This window comes from Cololabis saira, chromosome 4, assembly GCF_033807715.1.
Source record: "Cololabis saira isolate AMF1-May2022 chromosome 4, fColSai1.1, whole genome shotgun sequence".
NCBI lineage: Eukaryota > Metazoa > Chordata > Actinopteri > Beloniformes > Belonidae > Cololabis > Cololabis saira.
In genome coordinates, this window is record NC_084590.1 from 17,410,597 (window position 1) to 17,434,718 (window position 24,122).

Genomic DNA, 24,122 nt, shown 5'->3' on the forward strand with positions numbered 1-24,122 from the left:
CGTGAAACCACGCCCACAACTAACTCCGCCGGCCGGAGCTTCCGCCATTTTTTCTTAGCGGTGTATCGCGTCATTCAGGCAGCCAATCAGCACAGTACCTCATTATCATAGCTGCCCGCCCACTCAGAATCCCGCATAGATAATGAGGTTAGAGAATGAGAAGATAAAGACATGGCTCAGAGGCTGAATTTCTAATTTATTTAGCAAAAACAATCAAAAGCTTATTTTTAAGAGATTCAAGGCCTGTTTAAAATAGGTATTAGATGCCATAATAGGTCCCCTTTAAGACTATCTCCACCTTAATGGTACAGAATATAGTTGTGTGAACAAGAAGAATACACTCTTTCACATTTGCGGTTTTACTTTAGACATAATGTAAAAGTCTTTAAGTGACTGAATACAACCACAAATGAATAGCAACACATTCACACCAAGGGATTATTTATTTAACAAGTGGAACCACCTTTAGTAACTTCTGTGCTTTATGACATTTTTAGTCTCTGAAATTGCTGCCCAGATTTTATTTTTTATTTTTTTTTTACATTTTAGTTCATTGAAGTTTTCACATTTATGTACTGTTCCTGAAGTCTCACCATATTATTTTGGTCTGAACCTTGATTAAAGGTATCTTTAAATTAACTCACCTATTGAAACAAGATACTTAAGTGCTCTTAAAGAAGTCATTGGATGCAAAATTAACTTTTGTATAATGAACATGTGTGTTCACATGCATCCTTTAATGATAAAATCCATCAAGAGTTTTTTTTTTCTTCAAAATTTTTATTTGAAAATGTCCTTTCTGAAATCAGGCTGTTTTGAGATTCCTGTCAAAATGACATAGTTCTGCCAAAGCCCCTCCCATGAGAGTTGATTGACGAGGACGTCCACCATTGATCGATGCCGGTTCCAGAGCAGAATGTCTCACAAGCGATCAAGGTCTTCTGTTTTTATATGTTACGATGAACCCGACAGTCATTAACGGGAAATGCACCAAAACGGGTTCATTTATGAGGAGCTGATTCTGACAGTAAAAGAGCTAGTGACTTTTCATTAAGACCATAAAGAATCTCACAAATTTATGGTAAATTGGTATCCATTGACCCCTTTAAGCAGCGTTGCCACTTTTTCAGCAGTAAAAAGTAAAGAAAAGTGTTCTTGGTCAATTCCATCACTTCAGGGTGCCCAGGTCCCTGCCTGCGAAAAAAGAACATGGTTCCAGAAATATTGTTGTTTATTCGAATGCAGCTTTGCAAACCAGAGCTGAGTTCTTTTTAAAGACAAGCGGCTTTGCCGTGGCAACCATGACAATGGTTGCCAATGTCTGCTTTTGTCATGGCAACCTTGTTCAGTCTTTCTCCTGTTGTACTGATATAGACTTTCATTTCGAACACTCTGGCCAAGGCCTGTAGAGTCAGTGATGTAGCTCTGGGTGATCTTTGCTCAATCAGACCCTGGGATGAACTTCCTGGAACATTAATTTATGGAAGATGAGATGCATTGATTGTTTTCCACTAGTTATCTTTCTCCTTTTAGAACGATGACTACATTTTTTAGGAAATGACCGCATAATTCCTCCCATATTGATGGTCAGCAGTAGTTCCATCTCAGATTATTACTGATGCCTATCCTCATTGGCATTGTTTTAACACACACCCTGATTCTTTTTGACCAACAAATTGCAAAAGCCTCTGATTTCATGGAAGCGCCCTCACTTGCTGATGATCTGATAATCAAGTGTATTTGAATATCAGATCCGGGCTGCCATTTAAACTCCTGTTTAAAGCAATAAGAGTTTACTTTATATGGATTAATTTAGTTAATAAATGCTGACACGGTGCAATATGTCAGTCGTTGCTGTTCATTTGATTTTGATGCCTGGTAAGGACTAAATTACGTTTTTATTATCATGTTGCATGTGTTGTTAGGATTGGATGTGGTATAAATGCTAATTCAGGCAAAACCACCTGCCATGGCGAAAAGTGTGGGAAACAAGACTGCTTATGTGGCCATGTTTGAGATAGTTTTTTTAACAGCTTAGTTAGAATTAATAAGGCTCTTTCTTTTTCTTTTCACATTACAAGTGTGGAATTTGTGCCATCCGTGTTTTGCACTAATTTAACGCCTGAAAATGTTCATTTGGATTTGAGGAATTGCTTTTTCTAAGTGAGAATGAGAAACTGAACCTTCGCTTGTCTTCCTGCTCTCGGCAAAGCGGGCGCTTTTCTTCTCTCGCTCCCTCCATATCTGCCCTGCTGCCTTGTCATTCTATTGGAGCCTCTCTTTTCATATCCTCCGAAAATTTCTAAAATCATGGAATTGGGTAACTGGTCTCTCAACGCAATTCACCAAATGTTCTCGTCAAGAAGACAGAGCAGAGGGTGAGACCTCTTGTGGGACGTTTGCTGCTGGATACACGATGGACTCCTGGAAGAAGTGGAGGATTGCGCGTCTGTCCATACTGTCGGTCGAGGATGTTGAAAATACCTACATAATTGGATTTCTGATGACAGAATTTCTGCTTTTTGGAGCTGGCGGTTACCTGACATATTGACAAATTCGGGAAACTTAGACAGCCAACCTGGCCCTTTCAGAGCTGCATGATGTGAATGAAGGGATCAGGTGTGCGACCAACACTCAAACGTTGGGCGAGCAAAATCGCAAACTGGATGCGATTCTTGAACAGAATCCCAGGCTAGTTTTGGACTTCATTGGCAGGAAGGAAAAGACCTTGGAGAAGTTGGCAGAAATTGACCACAAATTCAGCTGTTTTGAAATCGCCATGGACATGAACCAGAGACCAGACAGAAAATGACTGGAGTCAGCCTGACCCAAATACAATTGACCTTTTGTCAGCCTTGTGATTGGTCCCTGACCGACTAATCAGAAAAATCATTCTCCGTTGATTCATCCGGGTCAGAATATCCGGTTGGACAAAACAGCCGTCTCTCTCGTTCACATCAATGGAAAAAGCGTACTTTTGACTTGCCTTGTATTGAAATTTAAATCACGGGATTATTTTTTTAAAACTTTGCATTAGTAAAAGCAACACTTGGGAACACACTGCACACAGTGTAATGTGGTTTCAGCATACTTTTTATCCCCAAACTGGCAGAAATCTGATCCGTGCTGCCAAAACAAAGTCGACTCAGCAGTAGGCTACAACCCGTAGCTACGTTTATTTATTTATCTTAAAATGGTTAAGCGGTTGTAAAAGTGACACCTGCCACCCAGAGAGAATCACAGGAATGTCAGCATTTCATCCCTTTTCCAAAACCAAGGGTAAATTATGAAAAATGTCTGCTTTGGATCAAGTTATATTCCACCGTAAAACTCAGTTTTTTAAACTCACTACATGGTACCAGAAGTGTTACTTTTTATTTATATCTAGTTGCTGTTGATTTTCTTTGGTACATTAATTAGAAATAAAGTAATGTAAAACCCCATTTTAACAATGGAAGTGGACGAGAGAGAAGACGGGTTTGTCCGACCTAGCAACGGGGGCGGGGCTTGACAAAGAGTCAATTGTTGATTCTCCAATCTGACCTTGGCAGAGCGGCTTGGCAGGCCGCTCTAGTCACAATCTCCCTGGATGAATGAAAACAAGACGCTCTGCCCCTGCTAGCCCTCCCCTTCCCCTCATGACACCTGTATCAGAACTAAACCCAACCAGCTGATAACATCAAGGACAATGGCTGAGGAGTAGATCTGCGGCGTAGTTCACAGACTTACTTACTCACACAAACACGCACCTACACACATGCACATAAGGATGAATGCACTTCCCTCATTATTCAACGCCGTCCCTGGCTCTCCCCGTACCAGCCCTTCTAACGCCGCCACCAGGCTGGAGAGCCGCACCATGAAGGCTGCAGTGCTCACTTGGATGTGTGTATATACAGGACTGTCTCAGAAAATTAGAATATTGTGATTTTCTGTAATGCAATTACAAAAACAAAAATGTCATACATTCTGGATTCATTACAAATCAACTGAAATAGTGCAAGCCTTTTATCATTTTAATATTGCTGATCATGGCTTACAGCTTAAGAAAACTCAAATATCCTATCTAAAAAAATTAGAATATTCTGGGAATCTTAATCTCAAACTGTAAACCATAATCAGCAATATTAAAATAATAAAAGGCTTGCAATATTTCAGTTGATTTGTAATGAATTCAGAATGTATGACATTTTTGTTTTTTTAATTGCATTACAGAAAATAAAGAACTTTATCACAATATTCTAATTTTCTGAGACAGTCCTGTATACTACCTATGTTCCTAAACAAAGAATGCTGGAAAGAAGGAGATTTGCATCATTAATCAGAAGACTAAAAGAAGAAAAAAAAATAGATAAGCAATTTCTTTTGATCTGGCCATCAGCTCAAATATCCCATCAAAAAAAAAATGTTAAAACTGGCATTTGGAATTGATGTCCACAAAAACAGGGAAATAATGTCCGTCATCCATCTTCACCAAGCATGTGTAAGTCCCAAGGTCTGAGTCTTCTTTTCAAGCCTTTGAACTTGCTTCCTGTTTGCACACTGCATTGTTGTGACATATGCAAGCATGCCAGACAAGTTTGGCAGACCTTTTCAGGGCTGTGAAAGAAGCACTTCTGCACTCCGGATGTAAAGCTGAATCCCTTTTCTGGTGGTAACTTGTAGAGGACACTTCATAGTGCTCCTGGAACAGCGACCCCTGGCTCCAAGAAGAGAACCCCCTTCTTCAATCAGCACTTAACTTGGACCACGTCCTCACCAATCTACACCACTTAAAGGGGACCTATTATGAAAAAAACACATTTTTTCTTGCTTTAACATATATAAAGTGGTCTCCCCTCAGCCTGCCAACTCAGAGAAGGAGGAAAGCAACCAAATTCTGCAGTGTCTGTACAGCCGCCCGGATGAGCCGTCCAGTGTGATGTGGCTTCTACGAGCCGTTCAGATTCTGTAACGACAATGCGATTTACAGAGGTTGGCCTCCAATGCGTGAAAGCACGCCCACAACTAACTCCACCGGCCGGAGCTTCCTCCATTTTTTCGTAGCGGAGTATCGTGTCGTTCAGGCAGCCAATCAGCACAGTGCCTCATCATCATAGCCCCGCCCACTCAGAATCCAGCATAGAGAAGGAGGTTAGAGAATGGGAAGATAAAGACATGGCTCAGAGGCTGAATTTCTAATTTATTTAGCAAAAACCATCAAAAGCTTGTTTTTAAGACATTCAAGGCCTGTTTAAAATAGGTATTAGATGCCATAATAGGTTCCCTTTAATAAATATGCACGTTTTTGACTCACATATATATTTATTTTACCACAGAACCTGGAGGAGCCCCAGCATGGAGAAGAGGAGGCCAGTGAGGAGGAGGAGGATGAGGATGATGATGAAGAGGAGGATGAGGATGATGATGAAGAGGATGAGGAGGATGACATCACCAGTGCTGAGTCAGATGACAGCGAGGAAGAAGTGGATGTTCAGCTACCAGCAAGGATGCAGCGCTCAAGCAAGAAGGGCCAGAGCTGGGACAAAACAACAATACGTTATTAAAACACACACACACACACACACACACACACACTACTACCCCGACTCTCTCTCTCTCCTTCTCTCTCTCTCTCACTCGCTCACTCACTGACTCACTCACTCCTCTCTCTCTTTCACTCTCTCTCTCTCTCTGTCTCTCGCTCACTCTCTCACCCACACACACACACACACACACACACACACACACGTACATTCTGCAAAACATCCTTACTGAATCCTTAAATCAGATGGTTAAAACAGAACAAAAGACTTTTTGATGTTGATGCTCTAAATGTAAGGTAATGTTGTCCCCTACTGGAAGATTCCACTATAACATCAACACATACAGGAGTGGTTTCATCGTAGCTTTGTCAGAAAGCTTCTTGTTTTATACAGATGAGAAAAATAATGCCACTAACACGGCTCGCCAATCGTCACTCTTGAAGGAGCAGTTTTCCAAATTGACGTCATGCCCTTAGAGACGTTATATCTCTCCCTCACTTCAGTTCACACTGTTACTACAGTGAAATCAACTTCTGTGAAACCCGTTCTGTCCGTCCTGCACCATACATTCAAGTTAATGTGTGTAACTTCACAGTGAGATTTCTGATGTCCCACATCAAAAATGCAAACAACCTTTATTTAAGAGAAATACGTTACAAAAGTAAAGAAAATGAGACTATTTTTGGTTTGTATACTTATTATTTATCTGTCTTTATCTAGCCAATGTGGCAAAGCCAGGTGATTTTACAGAAAAAAAGCATATTTTCAATGATACTCATAAAGAAACAAACAAAAAAAAGGTGAAGCGGTGTGCTGTTGCAGGCGTTATGTTTAAGTAGCCGCAGGGTCTGTGTCTCCTTGTACATTTTTATACGCAACCTTCGTGTAAATATTGAGTATAATATGTGCCCCTAATCGCCCCCCAAACATCCTTCCCCATGATGTCTACCCAGAAACCTTCCTCTCCACCTGTACACAACACACATTCCCTCTACATGTGTATGTGTGCATCGTGAACCCTTAGCCTGCAGGTGTCCCTCTCCAAAACAGCACCCTCGAGTCACGTGTGTGTGTTTCTAGCTCAGCGTTCACATCATTCCGGCTGACCGGGCTTCGTCTGGGTGGGTGTGCCACTGTCTCCACAGCAACTGGGTCAAATAAGGTGTTTTCGTAGAGGAAAAGTGGGTGATACTAGGCCAAATCAAAAAGAAAACAGCATGCTTGTTACTATTGGTGCTCATATGTTACATGAAGAGGTCTAAACTCCTCGCTCCTGCATGAGTTGTGAGACGGTCAAAAAAATCCCAATATCCGATAAAATCAACAGGCCAGATCCAACACTGATGTTTTAAAATGGGGAGAACTTTACGAAAGAAAATGAAATATTACAAACCGCCACGGAGTCCAGAGCAGGTTGGGTTCAGGACTTTTGCCACTGAATGAACCATTTACTTTGGCTGAAAAGCCTCACGTGAAGAGAGAGATAAGACCCGAGGTTTCTTTGCTCTGGTCTTCCTGAAGCAGAGAGAACTACAAGCTCGATGAAGCGCTTCAGGTTAGGTTCCACTTCTGGGTTTGGGCTGAGATTGTGCAACCCCAGTGACAGCTGGGATCTGTGCTGTGGAGCAGCAGCGGAGCTTCAGCTTCAGGTTCAATTCTCCGTTCTAGGTGTCACAAGGAAGTTCACTTGTTACTGCAACACCTTAACATAATACCTGCGCAGGAAATATAACCTGCAGAGTAGGTTATGTTGAAGATGTACAAGAACCTCCCCCTGACCTATCAGATCTCAAAGAAAAATTAAAAAAATAAGAGACACTGAAGCATTAACAGTCAAGGAATCCCTTCTCTCATCTCTCTCTGTCAAAGTCAGAAAATATCTGAACCATTTGACTTTTTCTGAGAAGCATTTTCATGACAAATATCTCGACTGAAGGAAATTAAGCATAACACACACTGATTACTTTGAAGTTTATTTCTTTTTTTACTTAAATAACTGGAATTAATAGCAAATTTTCTTTTTAGTGTTAATTAATTAAAATTATCATTAAACTATGAAAGATCTCCTCGCCGTTTTCTTAATGAGCATATGAGCTTGCAGCATATTGTACTCATCAAGCTGCATTAACTTACGTCTGCAGTCATATCCCCAATGATCAAGATTAATTTTTAGTTTAAATAAATCAATTTGCAACAAAAAATATTTTTTTATGGAGTTAAGCTTGGGTAACAGAAAATCCACTCACATCTGTATAAAACTGCCTCTGACTGCACTGAATGTTTGTTTGATTTAATGTAAAACATTTACAACAGCCATTATTGCACTGAAAGAATAAAACTGAAACCTATTGGGAGGAAAAACACCTGCACAACATACATTTAATAAAACACACACTCATAAATTGTCAGTTCCATTTATGCTTTGATAAAGTGACACATCTACCAGTAGCACATACTGTACACACGGTTGGCGTGAGTGACCATTTTTTGTCAGGTTTCTTCCCTGATTTGGCTGCAGCATTTGTGTTGCTGTTAACATGAATTGTACCATAACCAACAATAATATTTTGTACTTTAAGTTATAAAGTAATCACTCCAGAGCCATGATTGTAATTGGTCATCGACGCCAACGCTGTCCTTGTATGGATTAATATGAATGTGCACAGATCCAGAACCGAAAAAACCTAGGTTGATTTAACAAGTTGATAACCAGCTTCATGCCATCTTAGCGCAATCGTGATCAAGAGTTAAGTCAAAAGAAACCCTGGCTGAGTTGAACCTGCTTGGTCATCTAGTACTCTGGTGATCCTGTGCAAACTCGGGACACCCCAGTACAAAATCTGTAGGTTTCTTCATTTCTATGAGGAGTTGAAGCATGTTTGAACTCATTGTGGTTTTACAACTTAGGACTTGAATGTTGTGGCTCAGTCTTGCCTTCTACATGGGCCTTAATTCCAGCTGCTGATAATCATTTTCAACTAAAAAAAAAAGACAGAAAAAGAAATGTTCATGTCCTCCGTGATGGCACGAGTCTTTGATAACTAGCTGATCATGGAATTAATATCTGAATGACCAAACATGTTTTATCAAAACTGGAGGACATAGAGACAGGGTTTAGATGAGAATCTGTGTTGGACGCTGGACAAATTCCACTGTTGTTCTGTATTTGTTTAAAGTCTGTGTGTACGGTCAATTTCTGCAAATGCTTTGGCCATATAAACTGTATATAGTATATTGTTCCCAAAAAATAACTATTAAAGCAGATTTGAGGCGTTTTCTTGGCCTTGTTTGACCTTATTACTTACCAATGACCATCATAATTTTACCAAATATTTGAGCTAAATCGATTAATGAAAATGTACCAGTAACAGAAGCCCAGCGGATGATTCAGGCCGACTGTCATGGAAGACTTTGTGGGGGCGGGAACACTTTCATTAGCCCACAAGCTGTGAAGTTACCTCCTGTAACTGTAAGAGAAGAAGACACAGCATGACATTGTCACATTTCACATAATTAGAAAAATCTGTCAAAAATGTTTTCCCACCGAGGTGAAAGGGCATTAGTCTCTAACCATGACCCTCAGCCAAGAATCCACAAATGCTGAAGTGTTATTTTGAGGAAGCAGTTGTATGTACATATGTACTGTCTGACAAATAAATAAAAAAGTAAATGGCCTGTAACGTGGCGAGCCGCTGACAGCTGTTCTGTGGGTTTGGCTGGGAGAATGAAGTGTACGTGCATACTGTAGCTCTGTCATATGTTCATGTAAAGATCTCATGTGTTAAGACGTTTGCTCATCTGCTGTGGCACCCGGTCTTGTGACATCACCTCCCTCCCTGCACCCATCGTTTGAAATCTTTGGTGGACTTTTCATCAGCCCGAGCCCTAATGTTGTCCTGATGCTTGTTTTAGAAGAGGGTGATGAAATTAACATCTGAACCTTGTATAATGTGCAAAAGAATTTCTATTATTTATTTTTATTTTATTTATTTTTTTCCTTTTTCTGGACTCTTTGGTCTGTTTTTCTTTGGAATGGTCACTACAGCACTTTCTGTAAATTGGCCAATAAAAACTTGTTTTGGAAACGAACTGTGAGGTTGTTTTTGTGTGATGGTGTGAGATTGAATGCGCTTCTACCTGGTGTTTTTGCTCATTTAATTTTAAGACGTTTCATCTTATTACAAAATGATTTACTCCACTCAGCAAATGATAAATGTTTGCAATCTGATTTGAATTATGCTATGTTAACATTTCCACCCTGATCGGAAATATAGCTAAAACCAGTTGAGTTGAGTATATGTTGTCGAAGGCTTACACGCATACTTTGAAAGTACAACAAAAATAGAAAAGCGTTTTATAATTTGAGTCCTATTTATCTACCTCACTGAAAGAATTTCTCTGAAAGCATCCTATCAATTAAATGTTCTTATCCATTGTCTTATTAACTTTTGTTCTCCCATAACGGACATTTTTCAAATGATCAGGCATCTGGGCAGCTGTTGTGGAACACTGAAGAAGCTATGTTGCTGCTTTCTTTTTCTTTTGATACAAGGATAAATCTGTGTTTAATGTCAGTGCTTTCTAACCAGAGCTTTTATCATGCTCCAGCTAAAAGGAGCCTGAGGAAAATGGGCCTGCACTGTTGTTGACGTAATTGCTGTACAATGAGCAGTTAGTATAATAGGAACAGGTGCTCTCCGTGGTGCTGAAATCCTGCTCTGCACAGATGGCTCAGCCTTTTCTCCAAATGGAAAAATTTCACTACGGCTATTTGTTTTGTCTCCTTCTTTTGGTAAGAGTCTTAGGGTTGTTACACCTACCTTGGGCACATTTTGTTGCTGAGAAAAAAACAATACCAAGTAGTCTGAAGTGCCATCTGTTTAAGGGACAAAGTGCTGGCCTGTGATTATGAGAGGAACAACATAAGAGTTTTCTACTTATAACTAACAGTTTAGGGTTTTTTGCCTGTTTAACACAACCACAACTTCTAACTCAAAGGTTTATCTTGCTTTCCTGTTTAACTTGAAGAAATTCCAGAGACATAAACGTTCTGCCACATTATAGGAATTATCATCTGAAGTGATGAAGTAGTGATGAAGTCATACAAAGTTCTCAAAAGAGAAAACAAGTGTGAGGATAAAGCTGTGTACATGTGATGAATGTTGGGTGAAAAGGCTAATTATTGCACTAGAGTCTTATGTAGCCACTACAAAGGAAATCAACATTCTAATGCAGCCAGTATTGAATAGGAGCCATGTTTTCTTTTCTTTTCTTTTCTGGTTCCTAACATCCATCCACAAAGTCCTTTCAAACTTATCACCAGGTATCGACAGCATCTTTTTCTTTCAGCATCTTGTTGAAGGAGAAAAGCATGAATTGTTTAATAAATGTGAGGATGGCTGGGAGACAAGTATGTTTTATTCCTGCTGATAAATGCTGGAAAGTCCTGTTTTACAGTGTAAAGTTCTTTACTGTAATTCGTGATTGTAGGTGTCATTATTGTGGTTTCATCATATCATTTTTAATTAACAAATGACAACATTTACATGCAGTGAAACTGTGCTTAAAGTGTTTTTTTTTTCTTTTTCTCGTTTGTAATAAGGTAACTGATTTTGAAGCAAATCAAATGCTTATTCTGAAGGGCTCCACCAATTATCCCCTTCTTTTGGTAATTTTGACCATCTCTGTCAGACCAGTTAGTTCAGGTGTAACCCTGCCTCTCGTCTGTGATGAGCTGGGATCGGCTCCAGCAGACCCCCGGGGAAACGGTAAAGCAGGTATAGAAAAATGGATGGATGGATGGATCTCTTTTTTTCAAACTTTTTTTTTTGTTGAGTTTCAGGAGGCTATGATTGATGGAATGTCTTCATCTAGTGGAGAAAAAATGTACTGCAAGTTACAAAGCATCACTTTCAAGGCTCTGGTAGGTTTTACATTTTTGGCAGTTCTGACTGATGCTTTTAAGACTTTACTTGCAGGGTACTAAAGTATTGATGATCTAAATTTTTCATTTTGTCCTTGAGCCAATCAGAATTCCCCATGTTTTTTTAGGAGTGGGTAAAACCTTTTCCCCACCCCACCACCCAACACCCAAGAGGTCTTGAACCCTCCAGTGAAATGGTCACCTTTCGTCTTTCACCAGAGTTGTTAACACAGCAGATGTGGGCAGATGATGAAGCTAATGCTGTTTGCATGGTGGTCGTCAAATTCAAAGCTGCAAAGTCAGAGATATCCTGCATGTGGGGGTTGATGCACAAGTATAAATAATTAAATTGGACTTGCATTAAACAGAAACAGACTACCCTTATTCCAACATGGATTATTCATTGTGTCTCTTTACAGGCCAAACTATTAAGAATGCATGAAGGTTAAAACTAAAAGGAAAACATGGTTAAAACATAGCACAGCCATGTAAATTAATCCGTGGATCAAACAGAGGAAGAGCAGAGCTGCTTTCCTCCAGCAAAACCGCGATATTTCAAAATAATTGCACACAGTGGTGGATGATGTACAAAAAGTTTGAGAAGTCCAACCAAAGAGCCGTCACACAGTGTGAGGCTAATGCAGAATAGCTTCTTTTTTTTTTTTACCTTGTCTGCACACATATTAATGGTTGATACCATGCCGGTGAAAACCTAAGGCATGTGCATTATTACTATATTTAATATATATATATATATACGCATACATACGCATACACATACATACACATACAAACCCAGTGAGTTGTTTTTTGTTTTTTTTTTCGGGGGGGGCGTTATCCACTGCTAACCCAGGAAGCAAGAGCACACGGAGGCAACACGTCGAGCACTGGAAATCTGCAACAAAAACCACAAACGAAACACAAAACAGACACGGAGCCGACCAAAACACGAGCAGCAATCAACCCAAATCTGGAGATCTGATCACAGTCTAAGCTAAGCTACCGCGATTAACTAACCCCAAAACTACAGAGCAAGCATGCAGGTGAACAAGCATGTGTATATGTCTATGTGTGTGTGTGTGCGTGTATGTATATGATTGTGTGTGTGTGTGTGTGTGTGTGTGTGTGTGTGTGTGTGTGGCTATGTGTGTGTGTGTGTGTGCATGTATGAATATATGTATATGTTTGTGTGTGCGTGAGTGTGTGTGTGTGTGTGTGTGTGTGTGTATATGTCTATGTGGCTATGTGTACGTATGTGTGTGGGTATGAGTTTGCGTGTGTGTGTGTGTGTGTGTGTGTGTGTGTGTGTGTGTGTGTAATAATCCTATCAACACTCCACCTGAAGTGTATCTATAGTGGGGGGGGGGGGGCCACCCCGCCACCCGCGAGACCAGAGGCCGACAAGGAAGAACCCGGAACCCAGGCCACCGGCCACCCCACAGAGGGCAAGAAGAGGGCGGGAGGAAATCCACTGCCGGCGAGGCCCGCCCCCCCCCCCCGGCCGGCGGCCGAGGGGGCCCGCGGGCGGGAGAGACAGAGCCGCCCCGGCCGCCGACGCGGGCAGGTGCACCCGCCCCCACGAAAGCGGCCCTCCAGGACCAGAGGGGCGCCCTGCCGCAGAGGCAGCGGGGGGGACCGGAGACGGGCCCGGAGAGAGGGAACCCCCCAACAGGGTGACACCCGCGTGGGCCCGACAACAGAGGGCTCCAGACCCAGGCATCCCATTCATTCATCCATTCATCTATCCGGTATCTATAATAATGATATAATATACTAACAACGATAATGATGATAACAATAATAATGATAATAATAATAATAATAATAATAATAATAATATTAATAACCATCTTTGTATAGTAATAATATCAATAAATTATTAAGTTTTGTTGTCCTGCCAATGGAGGCCCAAATCCTCCATGGCAGGACCCTTCCACACCGCATTCTCACCGTCAAGGACGCACATTAACGCACCGTTTCCCCCTCCCCGGGGGGGTCCAGGCACCCCAGGCTGCGCGGTGAGCCCTGCCAGGCCCGGGCGTCGCGACCCACCTATCCCAGGCCGGCGAGGGAACGCGGGTGATGTGGGCCCCCCTCCCGGCCCTGATGTTGAGTGCATGTAATTAATGCAATAAAAACAGGGAGGGGGAGGTCAGAGTATCATACTGACAATGACCCCCCCCCCCCCCCCTCCTTCAGAACTAAGTATCCTTGTTAAATGTATTTATTAAATGTTGAATGTGCAGTGTCTACAGTGTTATTAAAACGCGTGGCCCGGCACTCCCCGCGGGACAATGTCCCCCACGCCCCGGACCCCCCACCCCTTCGCCTATGTGCATATGAGTCATGTAAGGGGGGGAAGGAGGGGGAGCGGAGGCCCGAAGCCCGGAGGCAGGACCAGCAGAGCCGGCCCTGGAAGGAAGCCCACGCTCCCCCACCGGCCATCCGAGTTGATGGGGGGCCGGCCCTCCGAGCCGGGCCAGGGCCCCACCGTACCTCCACGGGCGCCCCCAGCGCCGTCGGAGCCCCCAGGCGGAGGGGGAAATGGTCCAACATCCCTCCATTCAAACTGACGACATAAGACATAGACACCTGGGAATGGTGCCACCCCGCCGCCCGTGCACCCCCCGGCCAGGGGAGGCCCGATCCCCGGACTCAGGCCCCACCCCCCCAAAGGTCACGGAGTCCCCACAGACGCAGACAGCAGCAATGCCCCCCCATCGCAGACAGCCACCCCCCACCCAGATTGGGCCGGGTCCTTCGAGCGGGACCCCCATGCCCACAGCCCAGCCCCCCCCCCAGGAAAACCGGAGACGCCCTAGCCACAGTGTGTATGTTTTGTACGTATTCCATTTACTGATTCCAAAGCCAACTCTAGAAATCCCAACCATAAGTTTTCTGCCAATATTTTTACACCCTTACAAGTCTATTCCTAAATGGCTTCTTTGCATTCCTTGGAATCACCTGCCACCTGGCTTAAAGTCAAAAGAACCAACCTTAACTCTTAGATCAGCTGCAGCTGACTGTTTTAATGTGCATGCATGTCAATTGCAAGCACAAACATGTGTCCTTGGCCACATTCAAATACACCATCGGGTTACCCAGCAGTTGCTTAATAGTTGATCATCACCCCCATTTTTGTTCAAGTTTTCTCTTTTGCTAATTTGCAATCATGGGCTGAGAAATATAACGCCACAAATGTTATTCCATACACATCTACCTCCATTTCCGCATTCACAGGAGAACCACTGACCTCCGTCCTGCCTCTTGGCTCAAGGTGTGTATAAAGTAACAGATCATGGTTATTTGCTGAGTTTGTGAAATATTGTCAGAAAGTATTCCTCCATTTTCTCTGAATCATTTGCACATTTTTGTTTTTTGTCCAGTTGTGAAAATGTTTCCTGAACTGAAAGTCTGAGAAACCATTTACTGGATTGTTAAGCACCACACCCAACGTTCCCAGCTTCATTAAGGTCTTCCACTTAATATCGTCTTTAGAAGTCATCATGTAGTCATAGCGAGCAGATTCTTACGGACACAGAGCGAGTTGTAACAGGTCTTGCTGCTGTTAAATTCCTTTTCTTTTATAAAGAAGATTAAGTCAACATGGATAGAAGAACTGAAGTTCACAGTTCAGCGTTGTTCTTGGAGCTTCTTTAGACCGAAAGGAGGGATATTTCAGAAGCTCAAGGGCTCGAGGGTAATCCCAACTAACAACATGGAGGATCGTTGTTGATATACGCACCATGACAACCACTGAGGTCACACACCACCCTGTGAGGTGTAGCACTCATGAAAACTGGTGAGTTGTCATTAGTTTCTGAGAATCTTGAAGGAATTGGCTCCAAACACAATATCCAAGTGCAATCCAACATCCTCAGGCCCAACCTGAGGACAGAACACCCGAACCCAAACTGAGCAACGCTGTATGTAGAAGTCAGTGCAGCTGCTTTATTAGGGTAACTAAGCAACCAGTCCACTGATGCATGACAAGGAGAGCCAGTTCTTCGGGTCAAGTCTCAGTGATCCATCTCAGTGATAAGGGGCGCTCTCTTGAGGGCATTAATGTTCACAATCTGGATGAAGAAAACAAAAGGTTTGAGAGATGAGTGAACACAGCCACGGATGTTAGACAGAATCAACCCACTCTGAACAGGAGATCAATCAATCAATCAATCAATCAATCTTTATTTCTAAAGCCCTTTACAACACACATGGTGACCAAAGTGCTTTCCATTAAAATCCACATTAAAACAAAACAATTTAAAAACAACATAATAAAACCATTAAAATTAAATTTAGAATATATCACATCAATACTATGTATTAAAAGCCAGTCTAAATAACCAGGTTTTCAGTCTGGATTTAAAAACTCCAAAGTCAGTGATGGTGCGCATTTCTGGGGGCACCTTATTCCAGAGCCTGGGTCCAGCAACGGAGAAGGCCCGATCACCCCAGAGTTTAGTCCTGGTCCTGGGGACTTCCAACAGGAGCTGATTTGAGGGCCGTAGGCCTCTAGTGGAGTTATGAACTCGCACTTGTTCACATAAATAAACAGGGGCAAGCCTATTGAGGGCTTTAAAAACAAAGATTAACATTTTAAAATCAATTCTAAAAGAAACAGGAAGCCAGTGAAGAGCAAATAAAACCGGAGTGATGTGTTCGCGACGTCGAGTATTAGTTAAAAAACGTGCAGCGGCATTCTGAACAAGCTGAAGACGGCTAAGAGAAGACTTGGAGACACCAACATACAAAGCATTGCAATAGTCAATTCTTGAGCTTATAAAAGCATGAATGGTTTTTTCCAAGTCTGCACGATTTAAGAATGGCTTTACTTTTGTTAAAACCCGTAACAGATAAAAATTGGTCCTGACCACGCTGTCAATTTGCTTGTCAAATTTTAAGCTGCTATCAAAAATAACTCCAAGATTCCTCACAGATGTTTTTACTTTAAAAGATAGATCACCAGAGTGTGGTGAATCACCAAAGAAAATACATTCTGTTTTACCTTCATTTAAGTGCAGAAAATTTCGCCCCAACCACATTTTAATTTCTGCAGGAGAGGGGGCCTCAGTGGTCGCACATTCAACAGTTACAATGAAAGTTTCATTCACACTTGGAATTTCAACCGCTCAGGAACTGATGCCCCATCAACGATTCATAAATCTGAAGCGCCAACCAGTCAGGCCGGACCTGAAACATCTTCATAAATACATCATAGTCCCTCCTTCAAGTCTGTTGTGATCTCCATCAACAGCTGCTGAATGCTGCACAACACAAAACTCACCTGCTTGTCAAAATCCAAATTACCATGGCAACTCAGCAAACCGAATCTGCTAATGAAGACGGCATCTGCCGCCTCCTCTTTATCCGAAAGTGCTGAATAGTCCTTTTGTGAACACATACACATCAACTTCTTCTTTAAATCTTTAAAAAAAACTCTCCAACCGACAGGGATTACACATGGTTTGTTCCGTCCAACAGTTCCAGGCCCTCACACTCCAGTGGCCGGCACCAGCACACCATTTCACAGTCAAGTACACTCTAATCCACTTTGCTCTAATTATGAGACCACCAGAAGAGTACTGTCTGGAAAATGAGTTGTGCCTCTCAGAAACAAGGATAATCACATAAAGTAGCTCAACCCAGCAGGCTTACATGAATTAAAGGGGAATTCAACATTTTTATTATGGTTTAGGGTCCGGTCATCTCCATGAGAAATACTACTTATCCTGCAAGGGCTTTGTCCTTTTCTTGGAGCTGTCATTTTACAGCAGCATCTACTACATGTGACATGCGAGTCCTGTTTGCTTTTGTGTTTGGAGCCCAGGTGTCTTTCTCCATATAAAATATTCACGTTTAATTGCAGCAAACATAGTTCAGGCGTGACTTATAATGGCTGTGTTCACTTAGGTGACATCCTGCTGTTGGGCATGCTGATTAACCGTTACAGTTTATTGGGATGTTTAATGGTAACTGAGCCATCATTAATGTTGCCGACTCCAGCTGAGGCTTTTCATGCCGTGATAAAACGTTTGCTGCGATAAAAGTCTGCTCCAGCTGAGTGTCGTGTCTCTTTTATACATCACAAAGGCAGAAGGGACTCCTGTAAAGGAGGCCATTTTTCTTACAACGCCCCCGTAGAGAGCGGTAACTGTCCTCTCTCCACCTCTTAGATTAAGCTGAAACGTTTCCTTTTTGAAACAAAGGGAAGCTTATGGTTAGGGATGGCTCAGGTCTCCCGAACATCCCTTTGGTTGTGCTGCTATGGGCCCGAACTGCTGGGGAACTTCCTTGATGAGCGGAGCGCTTTCCTCTCTCTCCTCTCCTTTATTATGTACTGTATATTTCTGTATATTTCTATTCCAATTACCATCCTGTTTCTCTTGTGTCTCACAAGCATACAGCCCTGGACTAATCCCTCTGTCTTAGTTGGTCTTACTTACTTGTCATTTCAGATCGCTAACAGGTCACGGCAGGGACACGGCCTTCATGAATCTGGCTCTGCAGGACGTTTTTTCCTGTCCTCACCAGAGGTGGACAGAGTACTCGACCCCAGTACTTGAGTAAGAGTACAAATACTACTGGTCAAAATTTACTCCGTTACAAGTAAAAGTAGCTCAGTCAAAATATTACTCGAGTAAGAGTAGAAAAGTACTTGCTTTTAAAGGTACTTAAGTATCCAAAAGTAAATGCTTTTAAATTTACTTTAAGTAAAAGTAAGAGTAAGAGTAAGAGTAAATTTCTTCAGTAAATTACTATATTTGTTCTAAATTAATTTAAGGATCTTTTAACTCTTGTTTCTGAGAATTAACTCTTTGAAACCAGCTGCACTGATGTGCTGCTTTTAGAACCACAATGTTATATAAAACCTGCAGAAACACCAAAAACAAATCAAATGAATGGGATCATAAGAGGACAGCAGATGATGCAGAGTTTATTAACAATCATGAACTTAAACTAAATGAACCTGCACCATCCAACTAAGTCTGGATCCCCCTCAAAGACCACTACTTTACAAAAAACTACATCTCTGCTTTCAATAACTCAATGTTGAAGTCACTTAACTTTACAGGAAGGACATGTACCAGTACAATATAGCAATATAGAGCGTAACAAACTGTCTCCCCATGTCTGTCTGAGAGCGTGCACTGTGATAGGTCTCCTCCTTTGACAAAAACAGCTTGTGTCCAATAGGATTTTAGGGAAGAAGAAAAAAGAGCAGACCTGAAAGTAACGAGTACTTTTCAGCCTTCCTAGAAATGTACTCGAGTAAAAGTAAAAATATTTGTCTTGGAAATGTATTCAAGTAAGAGTAATAAGTACCAAAGAAATCTAATACTCAAGTAAAGTACAAATCCTCTGGATATGTACTTAAGTACAGTACTCAAGTAAATTTACTCCGTTACTGTCCACCACTGGTCCTCACCTTGTGCATGCTCAACACAACCATGACCCCGTGCTCTTTCCTCCACCCCAGGTTCCAATCTGATGTGAAGAAGGCCCTAGAGTTGACTCCGCTCTGTAAATCTGTGAATCTAGTTGTGAAGACTTTGTTGAAAAAATGCTTTTGTTGTGAATATTTGGGGTATTTTGATGAAAGCATGTTATAGACATGTCATATCTCTGTAGATTGTGTTAACATTTGAAAAAAGCATTTTCAATATATGATATCTCGTTCAAAAGCCAGGCTTTGAGACTGAGTGAGATTAACTGATAATAACCTCATTATTAAAACAGTCAAATTATGTCTAATATGACTAATTATGTCTTGCCGCTTTTAATGTTGATGTAAAGCACTTTGAATTACCTTGTGTTGAATTGTGCTATATAAATAAACTTGCCTTGCCTTGCCTTGCCAAATAATGTTACCTTTATTTGTAGAAAAAATCTTTTTTCTTTCAATCCCCATCTTTATACCTGCAAAAACCCCATTTAAAAGCAGCTCCTTTCATTGACAATAAATCTTTCAGTCCTACGAATACTGTTCGATGACGCCCGTCCATGTAGTAGTGAAAGCAGACGGCCAACAGGCGGCAGCAGCGGTGCAGGAAATAGAAATCCATGACACCCTTTCTCATTCTCAAGTCAACGCCACGTGTGGTATTTGTTTTTTATAGACCACTGTTTTTTCTTTTTTAAATTGTTGCTATTCTATCTATTGTTAGTGAGTAGGTCATCATTTTGTAGATGGCTCATATACAGAGCCGTGATAAAGGTGGTCACAACCGCATTTGGCAAAAATGTCAAGTTTCACCATCCAACAGAATCCAGAGAGCAGGTTTCGTTTTTCTGGGACTTTTCACACTATAAAAAGAAAGAAAAAACGAGAGAGCGAGAACACATCACGTTCAGGATGAGGCTTTGAAGGTCACAAGCCCAGATCCCTGCCTGCTATTGGCTGCTCTCATATTTACATAAGGGGCAGCAGGCACGATGCTGAGGAAATAGAACAGGCCAGTGGGCACAGATGACTTTGTAAAGTGAACTCTGACGTCGTAGAGCGAGCGCACGGACGTGGAGGATTTAAATAAAAACCTCTGGCACGCTGTCAAAGACAACAGCGGCTGCCGCGTTTGCTCTGAAGGAACGACCATGGAGGTCGTCTTCGGGACCAAATGTTTTCACGAATCCACCTGTACACACACACGTGAAGCCACTGAATTTAAATACACAAACATGACCACTTTGCTTTATTGCCTCCAGGCCGTGGCCAGTAATTAACCCGAGCATGTGTGAGTGAGCGCTTGCAGATACCTTATCACTAATTTTAGATGTACTCTTTCAGTAAGGTGGTTTGATTTTGCCTAATAGGCATCGGGTGACATTTGGAAAGGTTGAGATAGCAGGCAGGAGGTCCAGCTGGAACCCAGAGAACAAATTAACAAGCTCCAACCATGAGAACTTTGCACTAGCTTGTTTCACTCTCCTCCACTTCAACACACACACTCTTTGAAGTCACACAGATGAACAAAACAGATGCGCGGAAGGAAAGAGGGATGATGTTAAGCAAAGACAGGATAAAAAGAGATGGTAAACAGGTTGATGAACCGGCACCGTGCTTATGTTGCAGAGCTCTCCTGCTGTGACAAAAGTGTGTCATTCATCCGCTCACGTAAGTAAAGACTTCAAATCTCAGATCCAGACCAGTGCTGCTGAAATGAGAAATTCAGACTGTTTGCGTGTGTTCATTAATCTGCTGATGAAAAAACATGAAGAGCCCCTAAGTTTTTGTCCTGATACCCTCACCTCATCGGATGTCACTGAAAAAAAAATAAAGGTCAAAATAGCTAGTCTTTCTTCACTTGCTCCATCATCCCCTTCCTTCATTTTTCTTTTCACCTCACAGGTTCCTGTCCATTATTAATCCTCTCTGTCTCCTCGTGGTGTCCTCTGGTTATCAGCTCGGTGTTCCAGCTGGAGGAACACGCTCCAGGAAGCTTGTGAAGAGGGTACGGAGCTCTGAGAGCTGACGCTACCGTCACTGAGGCTGAGCCGCTGCACGCACTCCACTTCCAGCTGAAGCAAACACACTGAAGCTATTACACATGGAAAAAATCCACCATAATTCATTCTCAAGCATATGTTTTCATAAGTATCTTCCTTGAGAAGAAGCCATTTTACAGTGTGATGTTTTTTGTCATACCAGTGTATCAGTGAGATGTGTAGACTGACCTGAAGAGATCTGTTTACACCACACACCCTGCAAATATGTCTGAGCTGAGGCAGTTCTGGGAAAGGGAATGGGCAAAATTCCTCCTAAGCATTGTGCAGGTGTGATCCAGAGCTGCCGAAAGCACTTCCTGGAAGGCATTGGAGGCTTGACCAGCTATCAGCTGCAATCGTTTATTTACTTTTTGAATTATTGTAACTGTCAAAAGATCAGGCGTGCAATTTGATTAGCTTCTGCCTCTTTATATACACAAACAAAGCACACCAGTGGATCAGAATAGATCTAGAGTAAATTTGACTGTGCATGATGTCACCTCAAAGGGATGTTCAAAGGAAATGAGAAGTGAGACAGTAATGCTGAAACCACGTATATGTAAGCTTCTTTAACAACCAGCAGTGAGCGGACAAGGCTTTCAATCCGTCAGGCTAATTTATCGGAGCATCTCCACTGCTGCTCCGAAGGTGAAGTAAAAGATTCAGATTCCAGTTTAGTAGCAAACGATGCCACCTGTTTCAAGGTGAATGAGAAAACAAGGCGTCGGTGCCAGAACTGTGCTGTCGACGTTTCAGATCCTTTCACTCGCCACATTGAGTGGAGACACGTGGAATTACAGTGGAAGTCACAACGTCAATCGGTCCTCCGATAAGGTTGGCCAGAACCTGTGCTACCACTTGAAAAGTTAAACTATACACAAAGACTATGCTAACAAAGCAAAGAAACTCATCCATATTTCAGTTTTATGCTACATGAAGTCATCCCTCTTATGTTGAGAGATACGTGTAACCACTGATGCCAGTGAGGGATACATGTGAATCAGTCAAACCCAATATTCCTTGGGTTGCTTGTTGTCACGAGAAGTTCAACAGAGGCCACACCCAACGCTCAATCTCATGCTCCATAGAGAAGTCAACATCCATCAGTCTCAACTATTACAGAGCATGTGGGCACCAACGAACCAAAACTGCAGGACAAAGAATAAGAAAGCTCAAGGAAGCATGTTCCTGGGCAATATTGTGAGGTTACCAAGTGTCTACTCCCCCACTTTTTTGATGAGGTTAAGCTTAGCAGAAATCAGCAGAATATGACAGCTCCACATCTTTTGTAATAAAAGAAATCTTTTCAGATGGGCTCACTTCTGCCCGGGCCATGCAGCCTCAGGCCTCGTGTCCATGGCAGCGCTCACTGCATTCCTGCAAAGCCACAGCCTCATGGCATCCCAAATGTCCCAGTCATCATTCCACACCTTCGCCCATGCTACTTCCTGCCATTGAACACCTTCCTAAACTGAGACGTGGCTATCTAAAAGAAATGTTTTAAAGGCTTAAGCACAGTATACTTGTAGGTCATCTCAATATACACAAAGATAAGAGCCACACCTCCGTCTTGAAGCACTTCATCCAGTTCCATACATCTATTTTTTTTACCTTCAAAGAAAATGTCAGTGGACCCAGTTAGAAAAAAGGTCACACACACTTTTCCAAAGGTCTTGAAGGTATAGTTACAAATGTTGTAGATGTTGCCAACTTTAATCTCTGCTGCATATTTTCTGAAGCAATCTGTTACCGTCATAAGAAATACCAAATGATCCCAAGTGCATATGAGAATTATAAATTAAATACTAATTTTAATCGCAAAATAGATATAGAAATTAAAGTAGAAATAGATCAGGTAATGATTGAAAGAGTATATGAAGTTAAGTTTCTGGGTGTATTAATTGATTACAGACTTTGCTGGAAATCCCATACTAAATATGTGTGTTCCAAACTAGCAAGGACAATAGGGATACTGGGTAAAGCCAGACATATACTGGATAAGAAGCCATTTGCACACTCTGTACTATGCACTTATTGAACCTTATTTATCATATTGTGTAGAAGTGTGGGGTAATAATTATAAAAGCACTTTAAAAAAGATTTGCACTTTACAAAAACGAGCAGTGAGGTTAATAAACGGAGCGGGATACCTAGATCATACGAATAATTTGTTTTTAAATTCTTATTTGCAGATTTGTTTCCAGATTTGGTGAAATTCAAAACGGCACAGACCATGTTTAAAGCCTGGAATAATAGTTTACCTGGAAACATCCAAACGTTATTTAGGAAAACAGATAGTATTCATGATTTACGGAATAAACACACTTTTAAACAGACAATGGCTCATACTACATTGAAAAAGATGTGCATTTCAGTGTATGGTATAACACTCTGGAACAATCTTGATGAAAGTGTGAAGGTCTGCAAGAACATCAGGCTATTCAAATGCTGCTATAAGCAGATTCTCATACTGAACTACCAACAGTGGATGTTATAATGACCATGATTTTTTATTTTATTATTTTTTCATTGTCTTTTTTTCTTCTGTGCTTGATGCTTTTCTTTCTTTTTTAGCTACTTTTATTATGGTGATTGTTTTTGTTTTTTTTCATTGACTTTTTTTTCTTCTCTACTGTGCTTGATGCCTTTCGTTTTAGCTACTTTTATTATTGACTCACTTGTCTTTTAATTACTTTTATATTGACATACTTTTATATGTCAAGAAGAAGGGTATATACTGTATATATGTATTATTGTTATTATTATTATTATTATTATTGTTATTGCTACTATTATTCTTTTATATATCGGATATTCTTATATTGCAAGAAGGGGCCGGACTAGATTAGCATTTGCTTCTTCCTGTCCCTTCTTGAACAAAACTGGTTGTGCTTTATTATTGTTGTTGATGTATGGTGTGTTTTTTTTTATTGTTTTGTTCAAGATGAATAAAGATCAAATCAAATCATCAAATCAAATCATAGCCTTTTTTCAAAGGCTGACAGAATTTTATGAAGTCTTGAAAAAATGTCTGTGACATTTGAGATCCAACACAAGCAGCCGGGTTTAGGGGGTGGAGTCAGACACCTCCCTCATCCACAGTGTGCCTCCTATACATCAGCGTTGCATCATTTTACCACCCAATAAAACAGAATGTGAGGTTGTGGAGATAAAGACCTTGCCAATCT

At 41.5% G+C, this 24,122-nt stretch overlaps 1 protein-coding gene across 1 annotated transcript in view; it reads left to right on the forward strand.

Moving 5' to 3' along the window:
* Window positions 1–9,566, forward strand: part of LOC133441584 (calsyntenin-2-like) — a 422,755-nt gene extending 413,189 nt beyond the window's left edge. Inside the window, exon 17 of the mRNA XM_061719022.1 lies at window positions 5,319–9,566. Coding sequence (XP_061575006.1) covers window positions 5,319–5,546 — 228 coding nt within the window. The 3' untranslated portion in view covers window positions 5,547–9,566. The remainder of the gene's footprint in view (window positions 1–5,318) is intronic.
* The last annotated feature ends 14,556 nt before the right edge of the window (window positions 9,567–24,122 follow it).